The 27,424-nt window shown below is 42.1% G+C and overlaps 1 protein-coding gene across 4 annotated transcripts in view; it reads right to left on the reverse strand.

Annotated features, from left to right (window-relative positions):
• dock9b (dedicator of cytokinesis 9b) overlaps positions 1–27,424 on the reverse strand; it is a 51,361-nt gene that overhangs the window by 14,824 nt on the left and 9,113 nt on the right. For 2 of the 4 annotated variants that reach the window (XM_080052753.1, XM_080052751.1), the window contains exons 2-26: positions 20,665–20,781; positions 15,325–15,414; positions 14,131–14,213; positions 12,806–12,875; positions 12,043–12,138; positions 10,062–10,196; positions 9,750–9,924; positions 9,066–9,121; positions 8,244–8,318; positions 7,946–8,086; positions 6,970–7,317; positions 6,781–6,863; positions 6,229–6,351; positions 6,053–6,132; positions 5,762–5,949; positions 5,295–5,360; positions 4,275–4,367; positions 3,856–3,967; positions 3,618–3,736; positions 2,952–3,038; positions 2,732–2,821; positions 2,446–2,561; positions 1,942–2,011; positions 1,699–1,824; positions 1,083–1,154 (exon numbers count right to left, since the gene is read on the reverse strand). In XM_080052753.1, the coding sequence (XP_079908879.1) occupies positions 1,083–1,154; positions 1,699–1,824; positions 1,942–2,011; positions 2,446–2,561; positions 2,732–2,821; positions 2,952–3,038; positions 3,618–3,736; positions 3,856–3,967; positions 4,275–4,367; positions 5,295–5,360; positions 5,762–5,949; positions 6,053–6,132; positions 6,229–6,351; positions 6,781–6,863; positions 6,970–7,317; positions 7,946–8,086; positions 8,244–8,318; positions 9,066–9,121; positions 9,750–9,924; positions 10,062–10,196; positions 12,043–12,138; positions 12,806–12,875; positions 14,131–14,213; positions 15,325–15,414; positions 20,665–20,781 (2,811 nt within the window). Of the gene's footprint in view, positions 1–1,082; positions 1,155–1,698; positions 1,825–1,941; positions 2,012–2,445; positions 2,562–2,731; positions 2,822–2,951; positions 3,039–3,617; positions 3,737–3,855; positions 3,968–4,274; positions 4,368–5,294; positions 5,361–5,761; positions 5,950–6,052; positions 6,133–6,228; positions 6,352–6,780; positions 6,864–6,969; positions 7,318–7,945; positions 8,105–8,243; positions 8,319–9,065; positions 9,122–9,749; positions 9,925–10,061; positions 10,197–12,042; positions 12,139–12,805; positions 12,876–14,130; positions 14,214–15,324; positions 15,415–20,664; positions 20,782–23,390; positions 23,510–27,424 lie in introns of those variants that run through there. The other 2 variants (XM_080052752.1, XM_080052750.1) reach the window with 2 other exon arrangements.

The following is a 27,424-nucleotide window of genomic DNA, read 5'->3' on the forward strand; positions in this document are numbered from 1 at the left end:
AAAAAAGAGTTTCATTTCGGAGCATTACAAGCGGCATCAAAGAACAACAGAAGGCAGCAGTTAGGAAGGAAATAACTGCTGCAGTCAACAGCGTTGGTGTTGACAAAACGATCTCCAGCTGAGGATTTTGCATTTTAGGTTTACATCAGTAGGCTACTATCGCTCAAATGCTATAAAACAGCATATACAATTATATCTCGCCATTTCTTTACATAGATGAAGAAAAAGTGGTCTGACTCAAACATCGCGTGTTGCTGTTCTGAAATGTAACCAACTAAGGGTGCGGGCATAATAGCCTAAGTGGTAGAGGAGAAACAGACGCACCAACTGTCCGGTAATGGTCCCCATGAAATAAATACAGGTCTGCAGAGATTTGAATGATTAGAATGTATTGGCCCTTTTAGATAGCACTACTCAAAAGGGTTGTAAAAACTAAAAATAACACATTTTGCGTTTTACTGTATGACAGCAGGAGTGGTCAGCCCGGCGGTCAGCTGCACAAGCCGACCCGGCAACGATCAGCTGTGAGAGCGCCCACAGTCCTGCTCCACCAGCAGGTCGGAAAAACGTGCCGGTTAACGGTGGAAATAAATCGCTCGCTTAAGCGATCAATAACACATTAAAAGAGGAACTAACATCTAAAAAGTGCGTCAAATAAATAAAATGTTAAGCTGAATGTTGTGCCGTGTATTTTTTATCATAAAGAGCAGTGTAGGCCTACTACATATTTAATACTGTGGCTAACATTTTGAATGAATGCAGCCCCCGTGCCTCAGTGTCCCCCCAGCAGCTCCAGACGGAGATAACTGCCCTTACGCAGTCCCATGCAGCGCTCCTAAGTGGCCGGTGTGTGCACTATTGAATCAGTGCTCCTACTCAGTTGCGCACCATAAGCTGCACAATTTTAAGTGATTAATATCTTTATTTCGGTCTGAGATTTGCGTGGAAATGTACGTACACCCATTTTTCTGGTCTACGCAAGATTGATAAATGAGGGCCAGGGAGAGGATTTTTGAGGCTTGATTTGAGGACAGAGGGGTTAAGAAAAGAAGAGGAGATTCAAATTTTAAAACAAGTCCTACCTTGACCTTCCCGCTCTCCATCAGATAGTGAGCCATTGATTTCACCAGAGCTTCAAAGAAGTACCACGAGTGCTGTAGCACAAAGACAAGAGTCAGTGAAAGGAAATTACCACCATGAATGTGAAGAGAATAATTTACAAGTCATTAAACAAAAGATTTAACCTCTATTAAAAAGGGGCAAGGCATTTTGTAGGAAAATGGATAGCTGCTTTAGATATAATGAAGAAAAAAATTAAAATTTTGGAACAAAGAGCAACATATTATTTTGCCAAAATTAAGTATTATGACTTGTTAATAAACTAACCATAGATAGTATGATACTAACCCTAACCCTGCAGTTACAAGAACGTTTCATATTAACTTAATTTATAAAAAGGTTTATAGATACTTTGTCTTCCATGTGCTTTTTCTGAAGCCTGTCAAGCGCATAACACACAATTAGTATTTTTCAGTATGCGTAAATTGAAAACATTAACATTTCTATGATATAGCCTCCTGTTAGCCTGAAATTGTTTAACCCTTTTATGATTTCCTCAGCCTTTCTTTAGTTGCTGCTGCCTCTCCAAAGCAGATGACTGATGATGAATGAATGATCATCATAATGAATGTCAGTTACCTTCAGCAGCTTGTTGCTAGTCAGGAAATCTGTGGATGGCTTGAGGATGGCTGTCATGGCTTTTGCAAGCTCTTCATGAACTGTTTTTACATTGGTGCAGGAATAAGGCTCCTGCTTAAACACAAACTGTTTGAAGAAAGAGAGAGAAAGACATATTTTTTAAATGCTTAATTTCTAATGAAATACATACCGTAAATATGTCAACATATTGTCAGAATAACTATAGGGAGAAAGAGACTGTACCTTGACATAAGATCTCAAATAATGTTCAAGCCCTTCTTCGTGGCACTGTGCTACAACATGAACCATCACCCTGAAGAGAAATAGGAATAGAATGGATGATGAAATAAAAATATAAAAGAATAAAAAAGGAAGGATGTGCGGTTTCACTTGGAGGAACAGCCAAAGATATTCTAAGGCACTGACTGCTCATTTACACCCTGCCTGCAGAGTTCAAAGACTACACACACACACACACACACACACTCACAACTGCAAAACGCATATGTGGAGCATGCAAGCCATAGGTGAATGTCTAATGAGAAAAAAAAGGACTCCAGCTATGAAAGAGGAACAGGGGAATGCTCTATGGAATGAGAACCGGATGAAAGAGCCGTTACTGTAATTCTCTATGCTTTAAACACATAGCTTTCTGCTGCTGAAAACCAGATATTTCAAACACACATGTATTGGTGTGTGTGTGTGTGTGTGTGTGTGTGTGTGTGTGTGTGTGTGTGTGTGTCTTGCCTGGTCACATTGACAGCCACATCCTCGTTCGTGGCTCTGGTTAAAACACAGAACAGCCGGTTGAGGATTGGGGGCAAGAAGTTGACCATCACGTGACCCTCCATTGCATGGAGACTCTAAGGGGTAAATAAGAAACAAACTTAAAATGTAATGAATATAGACCCTGGCTTGTCATATTACCTTCAATGCCAGGTTACAATATTATATTTGATGAGGCATGAACAAATGGGTGTGTTATACAGTATTTTTTCCTTGGGTCATTAAAGATAAATGCAGTTAAGTATACCTTCAGGTATTTCACCAGCTCCCCCTCTAAAGCTTGTTCAGAATTCTCCATGCTTTGACAGTGGTGAAAGAAGTTGTGCAAGTGCTGATCCTAAAAGAACATTTTGAATAAAAGTAAATAAGTTCACTTCTATTTAAAAGAGCATTTAGATTATGTTTTTTAGTTGTTGTGTGCAAGCAACATGAATAGACAGGAATAAATGGATATGTTGCATTTATACCTGAGTGTAAATAGTAGAAACAAGGTGAGTTGAGACTTTGAACAGGGGTTTGCCTCCATCCACCCATTTGATTTCGGAGCCAGAGTGCTGCAATCACAAGTGGCAACAGTGAGTGCACTGGATACGGAAGAAAAACTGCACTGTGTTGATTTATTAGAGCACATCTAACATGCCAAGGCACGCCACACTGCATGAAAATAATTGACAAATCAGTTGTTAAAACGAGGAGACAAGCTGTCTTTCCATACGGCTGAATTGTACAAGTTATTATGAACCAAAGGCAGGGTTTGTGTTCAGATTTTGCAACAGATGTCCCATCAAACCACTGTGTGTATAGCTTAAGAATCAGCACTAAGCATTGTGCACATATTATTTGACGAGACATTTTTTAACACACACTTCAGCTTTAATTAACTTTACAATAAACCCATTAGGCCCACATCCACAAACCGACACTGAGGGATCGTAACAGTGCGATGACATTGATTTCTTTAATGGATTACATTTTAAATGCTGATCTGATTTCACAAGGAATTTCATGTGAGAGTCGGTTGGAGCCCTAACAAGGTCCCAATCCAATCACAACTAATGAGATCTTTATCCTTTAACCACAAACCAAATCCTTTTTAAAACCATTTTGAATTTTTTTCATAATTATTTTTTTACCTTGTTGATACCTTCCTGGGAGCTGAGGTAGCCAGCGGGCAGATTGGCAGCTACAGGAAGCTGCTGTTCGTTCATGATGACTCTGCCATCTCTTAGCAGTGGCAGCCATGCTGAGCCCACTGTGGGGGAAGAATGGGTATTGATTGTTGCCAACTGCTTTTGACCAAATTATGCACGGCAGATATTTCTTTTGTTTTTTTGTGAACACTTTGAATACATGACTTAAAGCTGAACGTACCTGGAGTCTCCACCAGGTCTTTCTTCTTGCTGTTACTGTCACAGCTAACGTGATAAAAGGTGAAGAGAAGGTGATGCTTCTCGTGCAGCTGAGTAGGCAGCTCTATCTTTATCTGAAAGAGAGAGAAACACAGATTTCCTAGGGTTGGTTCCCTTAATGCAGAGGGAGCTTTGGTTGAGAAAACCAAAAGTGAAAAATGCCTGAGGCGCATTTCCAAGGAGGATTCGGTGCAGAATTTAAATGTGTGCTCAAACATTATTAGAGGAGGTGAGAGGTAGCTCCTTACTTCAAAACACACGGCTATAAAAGAAAAAAAAATACATTTATATATATGTCATGGATTATATGTGGCTCTCACTACATTAACAAACGAACAACATTCATGAAATTACTCAAATTCTGATTATGAGTAGAAGTACCTCATCATAGAACTCAGGGTTCTGCTGGTGGTGCAGGACGGCTGCGTAAGCCTGCTTGGTGAATAGAGGGCCTCCTGGGTGACCGTAGATGCACTGCAGCAGATTCAAAAAGTAGGAGATGATGAAACATACAACATATGAGAGATATGAACAAATGTTTTATAAGCAACAATTATCACAACCAGTAATGTCCAAAGTTAAAGACCTACTTCACCGGTTGGAATATGAAGGTGTATTGAACTCTGAGATCCTATGTAGTATAAATGTGCAAAAAATAAATAAATCGGATCATCCTAGCCTGAGAAAAGGCAGAAAGAGTGTTTTATGGTCTCACTGTCTAACCCTACATTTTCCTTCTTGTGACATCACAGTATGGGTCAGGAATAACAGGACAGCTGGGCCAAGGGAAGACTGAGGGAAGACTGAGGAAAGAAAAACCTAATTCATTACATTATAATAATGATTTTATAATGATAGAACGCTGGTTCCATATGGGTGAAGTATTCCTTTAAGACCCACAAGTCCCAGCTAAAGTCAAACACACACTGACAACTTTTGAATCAGTAAAATAAATATTAAATATGAACTCTACAGACAATAAACCACATACCATACTTTGTAAAAAATTACAAGAATTAGTTTGGTATGTTTAAAATCCTATTTTTTTAAATACTTTATTTTAAAACACATAGTTTAAGTGCTATTGCATTTTAATGAGTGCTCCTAAATGTTAGCCGGTGTTCCTTACTTTTACAACTTGGGAGCACCAGTGCTATGAAGTCAAAAGGTTCATTTCAAGCAGTGCCTTAGTGAAGACAAAGGTTGAATCCCAAAATCGATACAAACAATCACCAAAGCAAGATTAAAGAGTGAAAACCAAAGAGTCCCAAATTGAGTCATAAATCACGACCAAGTCCCACACCGAACTCCATCAGAGTCCAAGTGAGACAACAAGTCATTGGCTGTGCAGTATGAAAAGACTAAAATGAGCCATTAGAAGTTCCTGAAACGCAAATGCACCTTTAGGGGCGGGGCTTCATCCTCATCAGAATCCTTGAATTCGATAGAAACGGCAATATTCCTCGCCTGAAGAAGAAAAAACAGGTTGGATTAAAAAAGCAAGAACAAGTCTCAGAATTTCCCGGTTGGCAGAGAACCAATTTATGCCAGACACTCTCTCTTCTGTCTCTCTGAGTGCATTTCCGATACGAATGAAAATACATCAGGCGAAGGATTGGGTGGTCTCTTTTAAAATAAAAGAGAGCAGGGAGACAGCATAAGAGAAGGCCCGAATTTGTTTCCTATATGGATCTGAGCTGGTGGTAAAAGAAAAATCTATATCCATGTTTTAATCAGAAGTTGTTGCTCTGCTAAACAAGCCTGAGGCGGGTTGCCAGTTGTCTCAACCAGAACACAAAATAATGGGGATCTTGAGAAGCCAGCCAAAACAAAAGGCAACACATCTTAAAGAGTAGCCCTGTTAGTACCTTGGCGAAGGCTTTCTGTCCGTCGTATTTGAGGAGTTTTGGGTAAACGTAGAGGTGGTTTTTATAGATGGTGAACGGTTGGGAGCACTTAGCGATGCAGGGGACAAACTCCTCCACTTCCAACAGAGCGCTCCCCGGCCCGTCGCCTCCAAAGTTCCTCACGGGGATGTAGGAGGAAGTGACACAATCTGCACGCAGGAAATGAGCACAGTGACAGGATTTAAGGTAAAAGTCTGATGTTGATACGTTATAGTCTAAAAAGTGATTCTGTAAATAACTGAAGGGATTTACTGGTTACATCCGGGGCCACGCTGTCAATAGTCACGTCTAAGTTCCCTAAGAGGACGGGGAGTTTGGCCATTTTCTCTGGTCTGTCGGGGGAAAAAAGACATGGAAACAGAAATTACAAATATGTATCCAAAACAAGTCAGAATGATATATCTTGAGAGGTGAAACACAAAGCGTACTTTCTGAAGTCGGTAAGCAGCTTGAACATGTCCTCATCCGACAGCTTGCTGCTGTCCTGTCTGTAAAGAGCGGAGAAGCGAGTGCTTTTGTCCAGAGTTCCTGATGCATCTTTGAACACAGGCCTGTAGAGACAGGAGGGAGAAAATGGAAAAAAAACACATTTTGGTTCTACACCAGTGGTTTCTAAGATTTATGCTTCCAACCTGGCTTTCCTTTGACAGTTTCCATTCAGTTGGTACACGGTAACCTAAATCTAAATCCCTTTTTGGCGTGATGGCACAAGAAATGGTCGCCGTGACTTTCAGAAGCTTAAAGTTTCTCCTCTGCTGCAAGGAATCATCCACAATAGAATACCTAGTCTATTTATAGATACAACGTGAGCGAAGAGAAGGACTGCCTGCATTCCATTTCCTAACAACATTGTGTACAATTATTTGCAATTTTGAATGTTTCCAGTTTGTATGCTAAGCTGGAGCATACAGACATAAGTAAGATAGATTTGACACAAAGAATGAAGACTATGGCCAATGAATAAATGTGTTTTTTCATACCTTGCAGCCCAGGCGAATGGCATCTTGTACTGTCCCAGTCTGCTGCATGCTGTCTTAGCATTCTTCAACACTTTCTGAGCTATCTACAGGTAGGCAAAAAGACAGGGGGATTCAATTCAACTTATTAATACTTGAAATGACTTGAGCACATTGCAATTAAAGTCGTCTCTGCTGCTATAATCTCTGCACCTTGGTGGAGTCTGAGCTCTTCATGTATGGCTCGGTGCAGTGGGTGATCCCCCCCTGCAGGACCTTCTCAATGCGGGCCACAAGGAAGATCTCTGGATGGGGGCATGTGACAGAGAACACCCCCTGTTTGGGGTAAAGCAGGGCGCCTTCCGGGAGCCCGCTGGCCTGCCTGTAGCCAGCCAGTGGGCCATCGCCACTGCTGCCATTGATGTGAATGTCCTGTCCGCTAACAGAGCCCTGGGTCATCTGTCTGACCAACGGGTGGTTGAGGTCCACGTGGAAGTCAGCCGAGATCTTTCTGCTGTTCTGGACGTCGAACAGTGACAAGACCACATAGAAAGGCTCCACCTTTTGATGGAAGACGAGAGCAAAGAGAAATGTGTTTGCGGTGAAAAGTTGGAACAGAAACAAGGAGTAGAGTAACAGTTTAACAGATGCCCATCCTTTCCTAATGCACTCCTCGTTTCCCTTTCACGTCAGAATGAAGCATTGATGTTATTCATCTTTCCACCGTGCGTTTCCATTACATAAGGCCATTTGTGTGTGTGTGTGTGTGTGTGTGTGTGTGTGTGTGTGTGTGTGTGTGTGTGTCTTCCGAGTAGCAAAGCTAATAGCTATGGCTTCCCAGCAGAGTGCTGAGGGTAGGAGAAGCCCTTTTTGCACAGAGAGACAGATACCTTGGAGATTGATGGTTAGGAAACCAGTGTCAGACCAGTGCTAATGCATGGTGGGAGGCCCAGGCCGGTTGCCATGGTAGCTGCGATTCCTTGTGCCAACTACACAACACCAGTTTTGACAGGGGCCTGGCCAAATGGGCCATCTGAACTCTCTGTGATCTTCTTAACCGATTTAGACCTTGTTTTTTTTGCTAAAGGCTATTTAATGGAATGATGCTGGAAGCTCCCATATCGGCTCGTGAGTAAGGATTGTGGGTAAGATCTTGAACTATATTTGTTGGTTAATGACTGAAACATACATTTGTTGTTGGCCCCTCTTCATTCTCTGCAACGCAGCCCTGCAGGTTGAAAGACAAGTCATTGCAGCTGACCAGGACTCTCTTCCCAAACTTCTCCTCGAACTGCCTCACGTCCGGCTCAATGCCAGAGAAGTCCAGTTTCTGTAGAAACAGGAGATGCTGTCAGAAGGTGTAAATTGCCACAGACATGATTTAAACAAAGGAGCAAAACTGACTGTGATGCTAGTGAGAGAGAATTACAACAATACTCATGCAGAATATATACTAGGACTTTGTATTCAAGTATCATCTTCGTCACCTGTGTGTCGGGGTCCAAGGTGAACAGTTTCAGGCGAGCTTCACTCCTCATTTTGGACTCGATATCTCTGGCAGTCTGTTAAATAACAAAGCAAGAGAAGTGATTGAACATCCCCCAAACAGCTTTATATGAATGATTAATGGAATGGATCACACTGCTCCTGGGTTGAATATACAGTATCAAACATAAAAGAGGAATGAATATAATCAGTGTGGTTACGTGTTGAAAACAATCTAAAGTCACTTTTGCCTTTGTAAAGTCCAAAGTCTGCAGGCTTTTTCTTCATCATTTCCCCTTCTTAAATAAGTAGATTTGTGAAAGATTATTGGGACTGTATTAAAATATTTAATTTGGGTAACCTCTCATACATTACCATTCTAACCTTAAAGCTGCATTAACTGCGGGCACTGCAACATGCTATAAACAACATTTAACCAGCTTTAACTCTATACACTGACATGGACAGCAGACTACGCCCATAAGTGTTTGTTTTCAGGCTGTCACGTGCCACTGCCGGACTCCTGTCCAGCATCGCTGTAGGCCTCATCTGGCCCTCTACTGTACATTTAGAAAACATGCGCACACACACATAATACCAGATGTTTACTTAGTTAGCACCAACAAGAAAATGTAGGGACCTGGCTACAGGAAATACAGCTGTTAAGCAATTCCACTGTAACCCTTCAGACTTTTTCTAAGTGAATTCATATTGCACCTTTCAGACAGCACCTTTACAGCATGTGGACAAAAGCATATGGTGTGGCCAAACAGAGGTGGTGAGTGTGGTTTGAAATGTTATAATGGATGGAAAAAACAGGCTACCTGAAAGCTGTCTTGAAAGCTTCCGGAGGAGAGGTCTGTTTTTCCAAGTTCCTCATCTGTTGGAGAGATCAACACAAGCTATGTTAGCTGGCCCAATTATAGAAAAACACAATGTGTTTGGCTCTGCCTAGCTATTAAAAGAAGGAAAAGGGAATTGCATAAGGAAACACCCTAAAAGACAAATTATTCCATGGGGCGCTGGTGCAACAAACATCAAAATATGTGGGAACAAACAAATGCTGACATAAAAGTCAGACAAAAAAAATACTTAAAGGTGGAGTCAGTCATTCTGAAAAACGCTTGATGTCAAAAAATGTTTTTGTTAAAATCAGTGAATATCTCTTCACGAGCCGCTACCTGTCTGCACGGTGGGTGAGCTAAAAAAATTATGGTGTTAATAAAACAGCCTAGGCTCTGTAAACTGGTACAAAGGGTACCTCATACAAATGGTATGTAAACAAAGGGAGCCCATAATAGCTAGTAACATGCCCATTTACAGAGCCTGCTGTGTTTTACCAATGGATTTTTTTTCAGCACGCACACAGCACGTACACAACGTAGCGGATTGTGAGGAGATATTCACTGATTTTGACGACAAGCATTCTCTGGAATCGCTTACTCCACCTTTAAGCTGGTGAGACAGAAAAACAAAATGTTAAATGAATGGGAAAAAAACACACACACCATCGTGCAGGTCTCCGTTCCTCTTCTCCTGCATGGCTTGTTCGAAGCTGCTGTGGAGAATCTTGTTGAGGGTGCTGATCCACTCCTCCATCTCTGCCTCGCTGTCTGCAGCCAGCAGGAACGTGCTCTTATCCTGCATCTTCAGCTCAAAGGCAAAGCGACGCACCTTGCTGTTCTAAAAAAGAAATTAAACACAAAAACATATATTAGTAATAATGGCATTCCAGGAGCCCTTCCGATGCACCATGTCTACAAGATGCTTAAAATATGAACACCTTAATTGTTTTTAATCAAGTGCATCAGGTCATTCACCTGTACGACCCCCATGCATGAGTCAAGGAAGATGGTTCCTTTGGGTTCTTTGGTGGTGTTCTCGTCCTTGTAGAAGTTGAGGTTGTAGGATCCATCTCCCAGCTGGGCCAGATGAAAGTACCTCCTCTTGAAGGACTAGAGCATGAAAAATACACACACACACAAAAAAAAGTTAACATCCCGAAATGGCCTCCTCCTCTCTAAAAATACCACAAGGGTGGAGATGGAGCATGGGAACGCTCAAGGGCAAAATGACAGCGTACTACAAGTTATGGGCTACCGTAGGGGAAAGGCTAATGGGATTTCAATATTTGTATAGAGAAAATGTCAAACGGACTGGAGATAATCCAAGATTTGTGTTTACCATTTACCAATAACATTACCATAACATGATGTCATCTGTCAAGTCAAATCAATGACGGAAAAGAGTGATAGTGCTCTTGGGAAAGACACTAGAAAACAAAGGATTGCACTATGCGCAAGGCAGATGCTATTAAGTATTTCATGAGAAAAGGTTACTTATACCTCAAAGGGAAAATAGGACATGTTTGTAAAGGTTTTGGGGACAATTTGTGGCTTTTGTAAAGTGTATTCTCATTTGTGAAAACCTTGCAGAATGTCACTGGTAGAGATTTAGGGTTAAAAAAAGGAAGCAGCAGCAGCCCAAATGTGTAAAATAGAAATCCAATATTTCCCATAGTGCAACTTATGTTGAGTTTACACTACACGACTTTTCACGCGATTTGACAGTCGCAGACAATCTTCCAATGTCGGACTGAAATCACGGGAGTCTTGCTGTGTTGTGGCGCAAGGTGTAAGGTGGTCATCCGACCCGATTTCTTCTTCCCGTCTTGACGTTCCGACATTATCAAACAGGGTTGATATTATCGTTAGTCTTAAGGGGTTGGCTCAAGCGAAATGACGTGAACACTGACAACGGCCAACGGGTGCACTTTCTCATGCATCAAACACGAAGCAGTAGGAGCGGCATTAGTCGCGACCTGTGTCCGCCTGTGAAGCACTTTTTTCGAACACTTTTACTTAGCAGCCTCGGCTGGAGAACCAGGCTGACAACCACTCAACCTTAACACTGTACCGTCACATTTAGGGTTAGGAGTTAGAGTTATAGGGAGAAGAGATCAGCAAATAAAGCTGGTTAAATAACTACAGGATGTCCCCCGCTCGGAATATTGAATTAACTATTTTTAAATGAAATATATCCACAATTGCGTTTGCAGTTTTTAACGTGTTCATGCATGATATTTAGCCTACGTGATGAGGGCATATACTTACTTAACACCCAGTCCATTTTACCTACTAAAAACACTTTTCATTTGACTGAAATCACTTTCAAACCCCGGTAGCAGGATTGGAAATAAAATTAATCTCAAAAGGAATCTAGTTGTAATCTTGCAATATGAGATCCCCTGTCTTTTCAAAATCTCATTCTGTGACTGAAAACTCAGAGAACTAATGACTAATTGTCTTCAGGTGTGAGTTGATTGTCTTCAGATGTGAGAGGGTGTCAGTCTTCAGACTTTTCAAAGTCTTTTAAAAATCCTCCAGTGTACACCCAGCATTAGTAGCATATTGCAATGGACTCCCCTGCTTCTTAAATGCCCTCTTATTTCAAACTCTATAATTCGAACATAGGCTCTCTATTTAAAATCTAAAGCCCAAGCAAAAAAATTACTTTTACATCATAGTGATTTCATCAGAGTTACTTCTTTCAGATTTTGAAGCTGCTCCAGAGCCACAGGACACATTATACCACTGTTTTTACAGGTTAAGTCTTAATAACTTAACTTAATGTAACTTAATGTCCATGTGTGATGTGAACAGTGGAGTGCCCCTTTAACCGCACACACTGAAAACTGTACTTACACAAGAATCATGATTAAAGTCACCAACAATGTTAGATGTGGTGGCGAAAAAGGCTTTGTTGCCTTTTAGTGGTCAAAGCGGCTGTTACCGTACCCACCCGCATAGTTACACTGATTGCGCTGTTCATGTTGCCTTTGTACAGCCAGCCGTGTTTAGACACTCCGCCCTTCTGAGATCCCAGGGAGGCCGTGTCCTGTGGGAGGAAGACACACATCAAAACGTGCATTCAACTGTTAAAAGAAACTAAACATGGGTGAGAATAACACACATGTTTATATGTGCCTACTTTAATGGATAGAATGTCTACATTTAATTGCACACTTTGTCTTATCTGCTGACTGCACCCATTGACTGTCTGTGCATTCCTGAGCAGAATCCTTTTCATTAAGACCAACATTTGCATCAACACTGCACTTCTCGAATCTCGGGAGATTTCAGCCGTGACGGTGTGTCCATGACAAATCACTGGCCTTCGGTTAAATCAGTGCTTTAAGGGAGGGCAATTATTTGGAGGGGATGTGCGCTTAAAACATAATGGAAATATCAGCTATTCTGCCAAACGACAGGGGGCTCGAAAGTTAAGCTAAATGGTTGGCTTGTAATAAAAGGAGTGAAATTAAATAAATGGAATGGATTCAATTGTATGCTTGAAATTAAATGTGTGCGCTCTATTGCATTCCCTTGCAATCAAGTTTATTTGATTAAGGTTTGGCGAGGCCTATGAAATATTTTGAGGGTCATATACACTTCAAGGGTTTGCCTCACACGAGCAAAGGTGAATTGTGAGAAGATTAGGTGGGACAAACAGGGATTGTTAAACGAGAGAAAGTAAAGAAAGTCTGTGTTATCGGTGGACTTGCCTCGTCTTTTTCCACATCTTCGTCCACTTCAAACAGGTGAGCTGCAAGTTTCTCAGGTCTCGACACCTTACTGAAAGTACAGGAGAAAAAAGACTACTTCATTCACCTTGAATCACCCAAGGACAGTTAGCTTAGGGTCTTTGCTAATGGCCAAGAAAATGTAGAACTCTCTCGGGCACAAGTTACCCTGGTTGGAAACCCCTGGAACAGAGCCTGCCTCTCAAATTTTAAGTGAGAGCTTATCCCATAGCTCAATGAGCAAAGGCTGTACCCATGAAAAATGAATGAGGTTGCGATCCATTTAAAGCCCTGTAAGTAAGTCAGAAGGAGGATGTTGAAATCTGCTCCGGCTTGTATTGGTAGCTAATGCAGGTGTAATAAGATCAAACTACTTTGATCTACAGGAGGTCTCTTGTAGCTGCCTTTGGGACCAAATGAAGACCCCATGCTGGATGGGTCTCAGCTATGTTACATACATTTAAAAAGGTACATTTGGTAACTATAATTTAGATGTGGTTCAAAAGTAAGAGAGGGTTCAAATAGTATTCCCCAATTCCTGAATGAGTAGCTCTAATAAGTATTCACATATACTCATGGTTTTAAATGTTTTATTTCAAGGCTACTCTTCTAGTTTTACAGGATGTACTGTATCTTAAACACAGCAGCTGCTTCTCTTAAATGCAGCTCAAACCCCACACGGACAGTTTGCCCTTTGACCTTTACAAGACCCGGCTTGCTCTGGGGGGACTACTAGTACAAACAGTGTCAAGGCCAAGGCCGGGGCTGGTCTCCTATTTCGTCTCTAAAAGACACGCAACATCTGTAATGCACATTCCCGTGTCCTTAAGGAAAGTGGCCTGAACCAAGGACACACAAGGCATTGTGGGATTTCCCTTAAGCCTTGGTGATATCCATCAACAGTAGTCCCAGAATAGCTCTGCTTATCTCTGGTAGAAAACCATCGGAAGCCTTCTATTGTTGTGGAAGAGCCTACCGAGACGCAGGTTTCCTTCTTTCTAGAGATCTGGCTTAAACATTCACTGGGCTGTATGTAAGTTCAGTGTAAGCAAACACAATAAGATTCACAATATCCCCTAGAGGGCTCTCGTAGGATAATGTGTCGCAATGCCATAGTGTAGAATTACTCTGTTGCAAGTAAAATTCCTGCATTCAAAAGAGTATAAGCAGTACTCAAAGAATGCAGCTTAGTAGACTGTTAAGAGGCCATGCACAATGTTATTCTTTTTTATTCACAGAGACCACAGTCTTATGACATAAAACAAACTACACCTCACAGTATATGTCAGTACAGCCGAAGCACTCACTTTGGGAGCTGGCGGAAGTCTCCAGAATACTCCTCGTACTTGTAATTGACCACATGCCAGTCGGACTTGTAGGTTTTGATGCACTGCAGAGGCAGAGGAGTGAGGGGTTAGAGTTCATTTCAACGGGAGCCCATTGAAGACTTGCATACATGGTGCCGAACATGGAGAGTGTCTCTGAGTTTCTTAAAACGACCTCAGAAAAGCAACGGGTGTATTTGATTTCCATCCAAAAAATGTTTAAGACGCAGCTGCTCCAGATGTAGTTATGATGTAATTCCTGGCCGTGGTCACGGGGGACTATCCCCTATCAGGCTGGATCAGGGCCGCACCCCAAACCTAACCTCCAGCACACTGCTCCCCTGAAACAACATGACGTGAACCGCCGCTGACCTGCCGACGGCATTGTTAAGAAACATTTGAGGGTGGAGAACACAAGTGGAGGTTCACATACAGGCTAACAGCGACATATTTTGACATGCACGGTGTCGGTTTCCCACTTTATCTTTAAAGCTATAGTGCGTAACTTCTCCCACATGACGAATACTAAATTATTGGAACAACACTGTCGGCGCATCTACAATGACGTAAGCCTTCAGTGATCGCACATGGATTTTAAAACCTTCTGCTGTACGGCCAGGTTTTCTCTTAGCAGTAGTAAACAACAACTGAAACATTTCTCAGGTGCTTCTTGCCATTTTTCTGAGCTCCTACGCCAGTGTCAGGGGGGAGGGGTGACACCAGTTTCTAAACGCTGCCATACTGAGAAATAAAGAGATTTTTGTGGAGCTGATTTTTGACTCTGTCTCAACCTTGTGTCAACTCTATCAGCGATGGCTTGAATGTAACCGACATTCATCATTTGAATGAAAAAGTCACACACTATAGCTTTAAAATCATACGTGTGGTAGACATATAACTCTGCGTTATCTATACACCATAAACACATCAGAATTAATCCTTGGCTGGTTTGGCAGGCAGCCTCTGATGGGTTCTTTTGGGGTGTGAGAGCCTGGTGCATTAATCCGAATAGAGGAGAAGCACCTGTGTTTGGGTGAAAGCAGAGAAAGCATGGCCGCGCTCCAAACAAAAGGATTAGAGTCTAGAGCTTTTCGGTCGCGACAGAGAGGGGTTCATTGATGCTTTGGGCCTAGAGATGGAGGGATATAAAGAATGGAGGTGTGTATTGGCTTTTACCTCTTGGACAAACAGAGAGTGAGCTTCTTTCTCAGCCGTCTCCGGCACGGTGGAGAATAGAGTCCGGCCCTGGCGCCTCAGGGTGGAGATCTGAGGAGAGAGAGAGAAAAGGGAAGAGCAGGGCATGGGAATAAGACTGAGACAGAGAGAGAGATTGGCACAACATATCCATCCCCGCTGCTGTTTTTATATACACAGTCACATAGTGTTTTTTTGACACTGTTCCTCATGATTGTATGAAATGTTATTGATTCCCCCATAGGGCGGTTGGCCTTGTACTTTCCTTCAAAGTAAGGTCAGGGATCAAGGAACACTTTGGCAGAGGGGTGCTACTTACTATACTTCTACAGTTCCTTATTCATTCAGATGGTCCAGTCATATCAGATAGTTGTCATGGGAGCTGACATTTTAATGCATGGAAAGACATTTTGGGATATGCAGTATTTGGCTTTTTTCCCATATAATTACATGAGAAGATTACTACTGCTCTCATTTCTGCCAGAGGCTTTTAGCTTAGCATAAAGACTGGAAACAGGGGGAAATAGCTAGCCTGGCACTGTCTAATGATTAAAATAAATTACCTACGAAATATTGAGCTATTCTTCCAAACGAAGGCAAGATGTCAATATGAATGATCTTTTGAGTTGCAGATAATAATAGGAAGGATTAATACAGTAATGCAGAGAAAGTTTTGCAGCACTGTATTTTATTCCCTTTCCAGTTGCTATAATTCTTCCCCCTGCTAGCCTTATTAGACGGATACAGCCAGAGAGAGGGGAGCAAAGGATCCACAGCCGAGGAGTAAAGCGCGCCTCGGGGCGTCAAGACTGTTGGCCTGGCAAGCCTTCCCGGCTATTGGAAGCTGCAGCCGCCATTGCTCCCCACTTAGTGCTCTGCTTTTCTACTTGACCCGCAAAGAGGAGTAGGAAACAGTGGCACAATGACCTAGTTTTTGTTATAAATCTCCCACTATTACGCTGGCGAGCGCACACAGCTATTGAACCCCTGGCCTCGTTTGTCCGTATCAATTTGCAATAGCTATTAAAAAAGACATGTCATCGGGCCAAAGTGAGCTCAGTTTCCGAGTCCCCCTGTATAATCCATGCAGATCAAAATGTTCCTACAAGGAATAGAAATCAATGGCAAGGACTGCATTGAGGAAACTATTGGGCCAGTAATGCAGTGGTTTGGCTTGAAAAGACTTGAAATGGCTTTTTTTTTGCTTTTGTTGTAGCTTCATAAAAAGGAACAAATATTATTTTTGAGGAATAGTTCAGTATTTTGGTAAATATGTTTATTTGTTATCTTATGATCAGCCACTCTGGATATGTACATATCTTGTTGATTTAAACCACACAAAGCCAAAATGTAGAAATGAGACAGCATAGTATACTCCCAAAACGTTCAATATAGCTTTAACTTCAATAGTGTATGAACTAGATGAGATAAAACCACATGGGGCTGAGCTGCCCTTCGTAAGGCCATCATAAAAACTCAAGGGTGGGTAGATAACAACTGAATTTTCATTTCTGGGTTGATGAAAAAATGGGCATGTTGCAGTAAAACCCAGTTCGACACTTGAGTTGCACTTGCACAAGCTTTAAAGCCTATTCCTCAAAACTATTCAACACAGAGCCTGTCAGTTTGGACACAGCCACTCACGGGAGACCAAAGCACAAACCGACACGCTATGTCAGTCAACTGTTAGCAAGAACTGTTGGCTGCCAATTAACAGCATTCCTCTCACAGTCATTAAACAGGGGCTTTGATGGCTTCCACTGTGCCAGAGTTGCCCATTCCAACAGGGGGCAGATAGGGTGATGACGGGCAGAATTTAAATCCTGTAGCATAGAAATGTCTGGGCAGAGCGGGGTTGAGGAGGAGAGAAGTGTCTTGTGAGGTCCTCTCTCTACTTTGAAAGATAAAAGTGAGTGTTTCATCACTGCATAGTGTGAATACATGTGTGCAGTGCCGGGTCAGAAATTCCTAACACACATCTGTCATGAAAATCTTGTTGGTCATAAAGTATTTTGATTTCATACGAACGGGGAGTCAGCGATTCTGGACAACACTTGTAATCAAAATCACTTTTGGTCAAAATCAGTGAATATCTTCTAACGATCTGCGCTACCTGTCAGTATATATGTGAGCACTGTGTGGGTGTGTGTGTGTGTGTGTGTGTGTGTGCGTGTGTGTGTGTGTGTGTGTGTGTGTGTGTGTGTGTCTGTCTGTGAAGCATGTGCACAAGCCTCATACAGTGCCTTGCAAAAGTATTCATACCCCTTGGAATTTTCCACATTTTGTCACATTAAAACCACACACGTACATTTATTTTACTGGGATTTCATGTGATAGACCAACACACAGTGGTGCATCATTGTGAAGTGGAATGAAAATGAAATATGGTTCAGATATTCTCAATTGTATTGAGGTCTGGACTTTGACTGGGCCATTCTAACACATGACTATGCTTTGATTTGAAACATTCCATAGTATATCTGGCTGTATGTTTAGGCTAGTTGTCCCTCTGGAAGGTGAACCTCCACCCAGTCTCAAGTCTTTTGCAGACAGGTTTTTCTGCCCTGTATTTGACTCCATTCATCTTCCAATCAACTCTGACCAGCTTCCCTGTACCTGCTGAAGAAAAGAACCCCCAACGCATGATGCTGCCACCACCATGTTTCACAGTGGGGATGGTGTGTATAGGATGTTAGTTTTCCACCACACATTGCACTTTGCATTAAGGCCAAACATTTCCTTTTTGGTCTCATCTGACCAGAGCATCTTCCTCCAACCCTTGCCACAAGCCATATTCAGATGAGACCAAACTTGAAGTTCTTGGCCTGAATGCAAAATGCAATGTGTGGCGGAAACTAACACTGCACATCACCCTATACACACCATTCTCACTGTGAAACATGGTGGTGGCAGCATCATGCTTTGGGGGTCCTGTTCTTCAGCAGGGACAGGGAAGCTGGTTAGAGTTGATGGGAAGATGGATGGATCCAAATACAGGACAGAAAACCTGTTAGAGTCTGCAAAAGACTTGAGACTGGGGTGGAGGTTCACCTTCCAGAGGGACAACTAGCCTAAACATACAGCCAGATCTACTATGGAATGGTTTAAATCAAAGCATAGTCATGTGTTAGAATGGTCCAGTCAAAGTCCCGAATCTTGAGAATCTCTGGAAATACTAGAAAATTGCTGTTCACAGACGCTCTCCATCCAATCTGATGCTAAATCTGAAGCTCAAGCTATTTTTTTAAAGAAGAATGGGCAAAAATGTCAGTCTGTAGATGGGCAAAGCTGGTAGAGACAAATAGATTTGCAGCTGTAATTGCAGCGATAGGTGGTTCTACAAAGCATTGACTCAGGGGGCTGAATACTTTTGCACGCCACACTTTTCAGTTTTTTATTTATATTTTTTTTTAAAAACCACGTTTCATTTTCATTCCACTTCACAATTATGCGCCACTGTGTGTTGGTCTATCACATAAAATCCCAATAAAATAAATGTAGCCGTGTGGTTATAACGTGACTACCGTAAATGTCGAAAATGTCAAGGGGTATGAATACTTCTGCAAGCCACTGTATGTCTGGTTGGCTCACCCCCTTCTCTCTAAACCCAGTGATGTGAAACATATGGCAGGTTAGACAGATGGACAGTCTGGGTGGGTCGGTCGGTCAGACACACACACACACACACACACACACTGTGTTCTGGGCAGTTACTAATGACAAGAAGAAACATATCGATTCCGAGCAGACTTTAAAGTCCTTTAAAGTGTGTTTTGGGAGACTTGGTTATTGTCAAACATTTGAGCACTAGCCTCTCACTGTTTTCACTCTCTTTCTCCCACTGGGAGCGGACCCCATTGAGATCTCAGTGCTGAAATTACGTAATGTTGACACAGTCCCCTAGCTGCCTTTGAACACACACAGCAGATCTACGGAGTGTGTAAATGTTTATAAGATCACAAGCCAGCGATAACATACCGTACACGAAGAAGTAATATCATAATTACTTCCATATTATTACTACTGTAATAAGTTCTTGCTAGTTTCAAACTAGTGATATATTGTCCATGCAAAAGCATCTACCTATGAACTGGAAGTCACTGTAGCATTACAAGGTGACACTTTAAAGAGGGCCAAAGATATGATAATGTATATTAAACTTATCAGCAAATCTTTTTGCTAGGTCTTTGTTTTATTAACTTGTATTTGGTGGACTTGGGTTTTGACGTGAGACTATTGTCCATGGCGCTAAACGCTTCCTTCATGATTCCCTGCCACTCTGATGTTGTTGAAATGTAAAACATGACACTAAGAATAAATACACAAAGCGGCTGTGTTACTTAGCATAGTTCCCAGAATTCAAATGGGAACTGTGAGGTCACGAGGAGCACGTCTAAAAAACAAAAAAGGAAGACAAAAACAAGTCTACTCTCATGCAATATGTCATCCTTTTGTTCAGAGCATTCCTGGAGTTATTCTGTGTATTGCTGTACTCTGCGTGCCTCACCCACTTCTTGCCTATGTTACTGATTTTCTCGGCATGACTTCAAACAACCTGCTTAGAAACAGGTGGACTTTTCAGCTTTCTGAGTGGGGTGTGGGAGAGAAATGATAATAATAGAGAAAGCATGGGAATGCGAAAACAAAGACAGTTTCCCACTGGTGGAAATAAACTTACTGTAGCACTTGTGCAATCTTTCCATTTTATGCTACTTTACACTTTCACTAAACTCCAGTTCAAGGGCGATTCCTCATCAAGTGGAAACAAAACACGACTCACAAAGAATGCTCTGTATGTTCTACATGCACTTGATGGATGAATTGTTTTCATTTTCATATAACTTATATGAATAAATAAATAAATGTATTATAAAACTTTGAATAAATACATATGTTAAGTTGAAATATATTCTTCTAATAAAGTCCATGTAATAGTGTCTCTTGTTGGATGAACAAAATATGGTGGGCCCCCTTTGCTTAAATACTCTTTGTTTACATACCTGTTTACAGAGCCTAGGCTATATATTAACACAACATTTCTTTTCAGCACACTTACAGTACGGACAGGTAGCGGATCGTAAAGAGATATTCACTGATTTTGAAAAAAATTGATTTTGACAACAAGCCTTCTCCAGAATTGCCGTCTCCACCTTTTAGTGAATTAGGATTCACTAAAAGGGAGTGCAATGGATTATGGGACTATTTATAAGTGTATAAGGAGGACATGGCCAAATCAAAACCAGATTTAAGAGGGGGAAAAGATAAACCAAAAACGTACCTACTACCTACAGGGCTGATTGAATAACTCCCTTCAAAGCTTACCTGGAAATCGTCCGTGGGGTATTGAAGCATGTCCCGTAGAACATCACTGATGATTTGCGTCTTCCTCTGCAGGAGAACATTCTCGTAGTCCAGGGGCTCAATTATCTTGGGCTTCACCTGAAAGAGCACAACATGTGTACTTAGTATAAGTTGTTGTTGTTTCTCTAAAGATATTCGTGGTGATTAAAGGGGCACTATGTAACTTTGTGTGTATGTTTGTTAAGGTATTTTCTCAAATCTGAATAAACCTCAAAGGGAAATTGGATCCCTGGAACAATGTTTGAAGTCAGGGCCCACAGTTTTGTGTACAAACATATTCTTGTCTTACGTGCCTTAAAATATTTTATTTCATTAATGATGATATATTTATTCAATACTAAGAATTACATTTGGAGTAAATAGATATTTGTAAACTAACTGAGGGCTCTGTAAATGTAAACAAATCCCCCTCCTCTGAAACTGTATAGTGCACCTTTAAGTGAATTTTCATCCGGTGAAGATTTTACCCAATAACATACAATAAATAAGGGTATAAGTGTATGGGTTGTTGGGTTACAGAGAGAGGTCTGGGGTATTCACACTGTCTGGATAACAAGTTGCTATTGTCCTCTCACGGAATTACTGGTTGAGAGCAGAAACTGGCACAGAGACAGAGATGAATGTGGGTTAACAGTAGAGGAGACGCTGGGTGAGAGAAGGGAGGATGGATAGATGGATGGGTGGATGGATGGACGGACTAGCAAGAGTCTGTGTGTGCCATTGTACCAGCCGTCACTGTGTCATGAGCTCACGTTCGGGACCGGGAATGAGTATATAGTGGTTGCAGCAGGTTCAAGGAGTATAGGCAATTAGAAATAGAGTCCAAACGCGATTCTTCATTCCATAGTAAATTCATATGCTTGTACTGTTAACACAGAGAGCTTTGTAGGCCTTAATGCTTGGCAGCAGTAGGTGAGATAGTGGAGCCTGGTTCATGATCTAGAAAGAGATTAAAGTCCCCAGGCGCTGTAGACGTCGACTCCAACATTCCACAGAGAAGACCCAAGGGATTCCTCGAGCGTGTCCTCCCTTCAACAGCCTCCCAACAGTGATATTAGAAGAGATCAGCACATGTGACACACAATTATACATATTCTAAAGGAAGCGAACAAAGCTTTGATCCATTTCATATATGGGATGAACTATTTGAAGTTTTTTAATCTTCACAATTTAAAATCACCTTTCAGGGAGTTCAAGTTGTGAACTTCAAATTGAAAAAGAAAGCTGAATTCTACAATGCTAATTCTTTCCTCTCTTCTATTTCCTCTGCTTTAAAGCGGCACAGTCGATACCGCTGCTCCACTTTCTAAAAGCTCAAGACGTCTGTTCTCAATTCGCTTGATCTCCCTCACCAACGGTTTAAAACTACAAGATGTTCAGTTTACCGCGAAATTATTGGAGACATTTTAAAATTGAACAAATGATTTTGCTAGATAAACAAAACAAGGAAATGGGTCATGCATGTTCTTAAGATTTATCCCAAGGGCGCATTTTGGTATCAAATTACCACACAATCTATCCAATAGTTGATGAGTTGTGTTCCACTCTGGACCAATGTAGTGGACTAGACTAAATTTACTGGATTTTACATTTCTGAGTATGTGAAGGTAAAATCCCACCAGTTTCATCTCAACGTTGCCTTTAATACCACTTTACCCAACAAAAAAATCCAAAGAAAATCCGCCAATAGACAAAATATTGCGAAAAATGTATCCCTCATCACTAGCTACCTTTTCTAAATTGTTATATTGCTGGCCTGAATGTGGCCCGCTAGGCGTGGCTGCGATCCACATCATTTGGATTAGCCTTTTGGTCCTGGGCCAGTGAACACACAGCAAACTGAGGGCAATTAACCGCAGATTTACATTTTCATTTGTCCGAATCAATCCTCCTGATGACGTAATGAAAAATATCCCTCCATCCATCTCTCTGGGCGCTGTGGGATGTGAAAGATCATCTGATAAGCAGAAAATCGCCGGGGCCCGTGATTTCCAACCGGATAATCGCCGTTCGGACTGAAGGTAACAACTAGCAGCTGTGAACAGTGACTTTGTCGGTAATTATCTCAAAATGGATACATTAGAAAGCCAGCGAGGTGAGTTCAAGGCTGACCAAGATGTTATTGTTATTCTGCTCTATGTGAGGTCAAATACTGCCATTTTAATAATACTCTTACACAACTACCAAACTATGATTTGTAATCTTGCTTCGCTGATCAAAAGATAATCCAAATGTTGGGAAATGTTGCACTAAAATGACATTCAGAAGAAATAGTAGTAAGGTGGTATCTTGATTTGAAAAACCATTAAGGAAATTTGACAAAGTGTATGCTGCTTTTTACATTTCTCTTTAACAAACGAGTGAGTGAACCTGCATCTTTGACTTTGCAGCCAACCTGTCAAACTCCCTGGATCCGATGCACAGACACGGTTAATGAACAAAGGGAGTCACAAGTGCTCCATTTCCTAAAAAAACGTCAACATTCAACCCCCTGGAGAGGTGTGCCCTGAGGCGGCTATTTCCTATTTCCGTCTCCCCCTTTTAAAAAGCATCTTCAAAGAAGCTCTAGAAAGGAATAAAAAAAGTGATTTGAAAAAAAAAACTTGGTTGAACAATTAGATCACATCTAGGAGAAGATCACCTTAAGAGAAAACTGTTAAAAACAGATTGGCACAGTGCACACTTACCACTGCCACCTGTGCCACAGCCTCCACCTCTGCCTCAATCTCAGCCACACTCCTGTACTGCTGCGGAGACTCTATCACCATCTCCCTTTTGGGGGGTTTGCCAGCCCGGCCCTGCATAGTGCTTAATCCTGCCCTCTGTGTGTAAGCCTCAGTCAGGTGAAAGAGTTACCGCGAGCACATTGCCATGGCCCCAAAGTTGTGTAAAGGTGGACAGAGCCTTTTTTTGCAGACGTCCAGCCAGATTCAGCTCTGCGCTCGATCACAATAGACTAGCTTTCCCTCTCTCCCTCACTCCCGCTCTGTCTCTCATCAGAAGGGTAGGGCCCCTCCCACTCTCTCGCAGCTGTGCAGCTGTGGGAGGGTGTCTGTGTGTGTGTGTGTGTGTGTGTGTGCACTTGTATGTACAGTATGTGATTTTTGCGAGGAGGAGGGGAGGAGAAATCATCCACTCCCCCATTAAAAACTTAGAAGAGGTCCAGGGATCATGTCATCAAGTGTCTGCTCCACCTGCCTAGTGTGTCTGTGTGTGTGTGTGTGTGTGTGTGTGTGTGTGTGTGTGTGTGTGTGTGTGTGTGTGTGTGTGTGTGTTTTTTTTTTGTGTGTGTGTTTGTTTTGGGTGCTTTTTAATTATGAGACTGACAGAGACTAGCAGGCTTTGCCTAAATGCTCTTTCACAACACTAATGTCATACAAAAGGAGTAGACTACATGTCATTTTAAAATCCGTTTTTTAAATAACTGGTGATTGAACGCAATGAAGTTTGTTCAGGGGTCCTGGTGTGTTATGCTGACTTGTATATTATTTGATGATATGACATGTCAAATGCAGGGCTAGGTCCTTCTCCAAGATCAGTTTGGATCCTACGTTGGATCTGAAAAACGGCTTCACTGTTGTTTAAGTGACTAAAATAACCGTGAAAGCATTCAGACACCCAATCCGTGTTTATACAAGTTCTACTCTCCCGCTGATATTTTTGCTCTGCTTTGAACTGTCCCTACGCCGTATCCGCAGCGGCAGGCACCCACAGCAGGGTCAGTCAAAAAAACACACACTTCCCCCATATCCGGCTCTCAGACACAACACACACACACACAAACACACACACACACACACACACACACACACACACACACACACACACACACACACACACACACACACACACACACACACACACACACACACACACACACACACACACACACACACACACAAACACACACAAACACACACACACCAAACAGTTTGAGTTGCCCCTTGTTTCTCCATCCAGTCTCCTAGGAGAATCACTTGGCCCTTTCATCTCCAAGCAGTGAAGGCGCCTTTAGCTCAGCTGTTTTCTATCGGAGAGTGTGTTTCAGAATGATGACATTTAAAGTTTTCATGGAGGAATTACTGCGGGTAAATATATGCAAATCCTGTATTGATGTTTTTCTCTCTCAATCTCTCTCTCTCTCTGTCTGTCTCAAACTCTCTCTCATGCTGAGTTACACACCACTCCCAAACCACACTGATGTTTACAAGCCACTGAATCGCTTCGAGTCAACGCGCACGATTAATTACTCATCCAATTATATCTATTGGGAAGAGTCAAGAGTGAGAGAGGGGAGAGGTGGGATGACATGCCACGGGTCGGAGGACTTCAAAAGGCCGATGTCACTTCGTTACAGCTCTCCTAACAAAATGTAGCACAAAGGCGGGCAAAGGTGTGTGTGTATTTGTGGGTTTCACTTTTTAACACTGCAGGGTTCTCTGATGTGTGAGGCACTGTGCATGATTAGCATAACTGTACTTGCTTCAAAAGGACTCGCTGAAATGCACCAATCAGAGAAATAACTCGTTTTCAAAATACACAGGAAACTTGTAGGAAACTGTCAGCTAGCCATTATCATCCAGACTGATACATCTCAAGTGGAAAGCCACTTGCCCTTATTACCAATCAAACTTAACACTACATCCACCTGTGATAAGCAAGCACACCCCCAGATACCCCCCCAAATCTAACTGACAGTAAGATTTGAGGGCCAATCAGGACTGACTGGGCTTTGCTCTAAAACAGAGCGTTTCAGAGAGAGGCTGAAATGAGGAGATTCAGCCATGGCACTGTGAGAAATATAAATGTTTTTTTGGACACTTCACCATGAAAACTGTTTCTAGTTGGAACCCATATGTCAATTTTGAACCTGAAAATGAGCGTAATATCTTATCTTTAATAATTTTTCCTTTTACAGGTCTCAATTTTAATAGTGTTGGAAAAGGCAATAGAGCTCAAACTAATAGTGGAATCTCAGTGTCTCTGTGTGTGTGTGTGTTCTCAAGGAAGAGAAATCTAATCCAGGTTCTTGACTTGGCTTTCCTCCTCTTGCCCTCCTGGTCTGTGATACTGGACTGCTGACTGTGCTGTCCATGCCGAGGCCTCAGAGACAGCGTCACCAGCCCGGCGTTATAATCACCCTCTTGTCAAAGCCCCCGCGGCCACACTGAGGTCATCCCTGCTTCATTCACCCCCACACGTCTCTGCAGCGCGCTCACGCTATCACGCTTTCCCAGCGCTATCCCTGGTGCTATGCCAACAGCAGAATCGTGTGAGTTTGTGCCTGAATGTGTGTGTGTGTGATGGAGGGGGGGGGGGGGGGGAGGGTTTGGGGTCTACATACAATGCCAAATTAGTCTACATACAATGCCATCTGCGTAAGAGTGTGACGTAAATATAAAACTTTTTTTTTTAAAGTTGTGGGAGTGAGGGGAGCTGGAGGAGGAGGGTGTCCATTTGTTTTCCCACAGCTTGAACCCATTAGGACATGCGAGCCTATACCCCACCCTTCCCGTGAGGCAGACACACACACACAGACACACACTCACACACACGTAGAAAACAGAGCGTCACAAGTCTATAGAGAATTGCACAAGACCATGTTGACGTAATGTTTGGGAAGCCTACCATCGCTACAGACGCCCCGGAGAAAGAAAGTGCGAGGGTGTTGCCTGAAAAGAAAGTCAAACTTCCCCCGTCAGCCACTCCGCACACATGTAGCCAATCACATGCAATTCCGCTCCCCTGACCTGGAACTCACTCATCTGTCCCAAGCCATCGGCCGTCACACAAAGTGAAAACGCAGAATGCCCCTTAAAAGCTGTGGCGGGCAAAATGATATTACTGTGGGCTGCAGGTAACACACGGAAAAACATGTGGGACGCGTTAAATAGTATACCAGAGAGGGAGGGAGTTCCCTATGTCTCTATGACCTCACAGAGGTGCCGAGAGACTGCACAGAGACAGCCAACCAAATGCAGAAAGTCCCTGCAGCATGGGATCAGTGTACATATGGGAGCGAAATGTAGATTCAAAAACACACAAACGGTTCACTGATATTCATTCAGTCTACTGTCTGTTTTTGCATAGGGAGGATCCACAGCAATACACAGCACCAACATGCTGCAAGCTTGTCTCAATGTAGCAGACTTCTGAAATGGTATATTGTTAGTATGTAATATTACCTAGGTGATAAAACAAAAAGGGACTCAATAAATAATCAAAATACTGGACATGGATTTAAAAAAAAAACAGCTATAGGTGATTTGTGATTCAACACTTGTGCTATCTATCTATTCTGACATTTATGTTAGTGTACAGAAATATGATAAGTGGTAAGGCCCGGTCATACAAGCCTTTAAAGAGGCGTTGACCAATAGCAAGCCATCTTGAAAGGGCTGAACATGGCGAGATTAAAGTCAGAAGAAAACAAGGACCTAACACATGATTTTCAGCTACATAAATAATAAAGTGAAACACTATCATTTTAATTCTATCAGGAATATTTTCATCCTGTAGGCATGTCAAAATTTGCATTTTGGTTGTGAGACCAAAAGCCCAGTCCTGGACTCTTCCAGTGTTTTCCATCTTAACTATAACTAAGATATTAAATGGGAAAGATGTTTTTTTCCGCTGCACATGTAATTGTTGTATGTTTTTATGGATAGGGTTATACAAGGCCAACCAACCACAGCTCAATGGGTGTAAAGGAAACACTGCA

This window comes from Ammodytes marinus, assembly GCF_949987685.1.
Source record: "Ammodytes marinus genome assembly, chromosome: 24".
Taxonomy (NCBI): domain Eukaryota; kingdom Metazoa; phylum Chordata; class Actinopteri; order Uranoscopiformes; family Ammodytidae; genus Ammodytes; species Ammodytes marinus.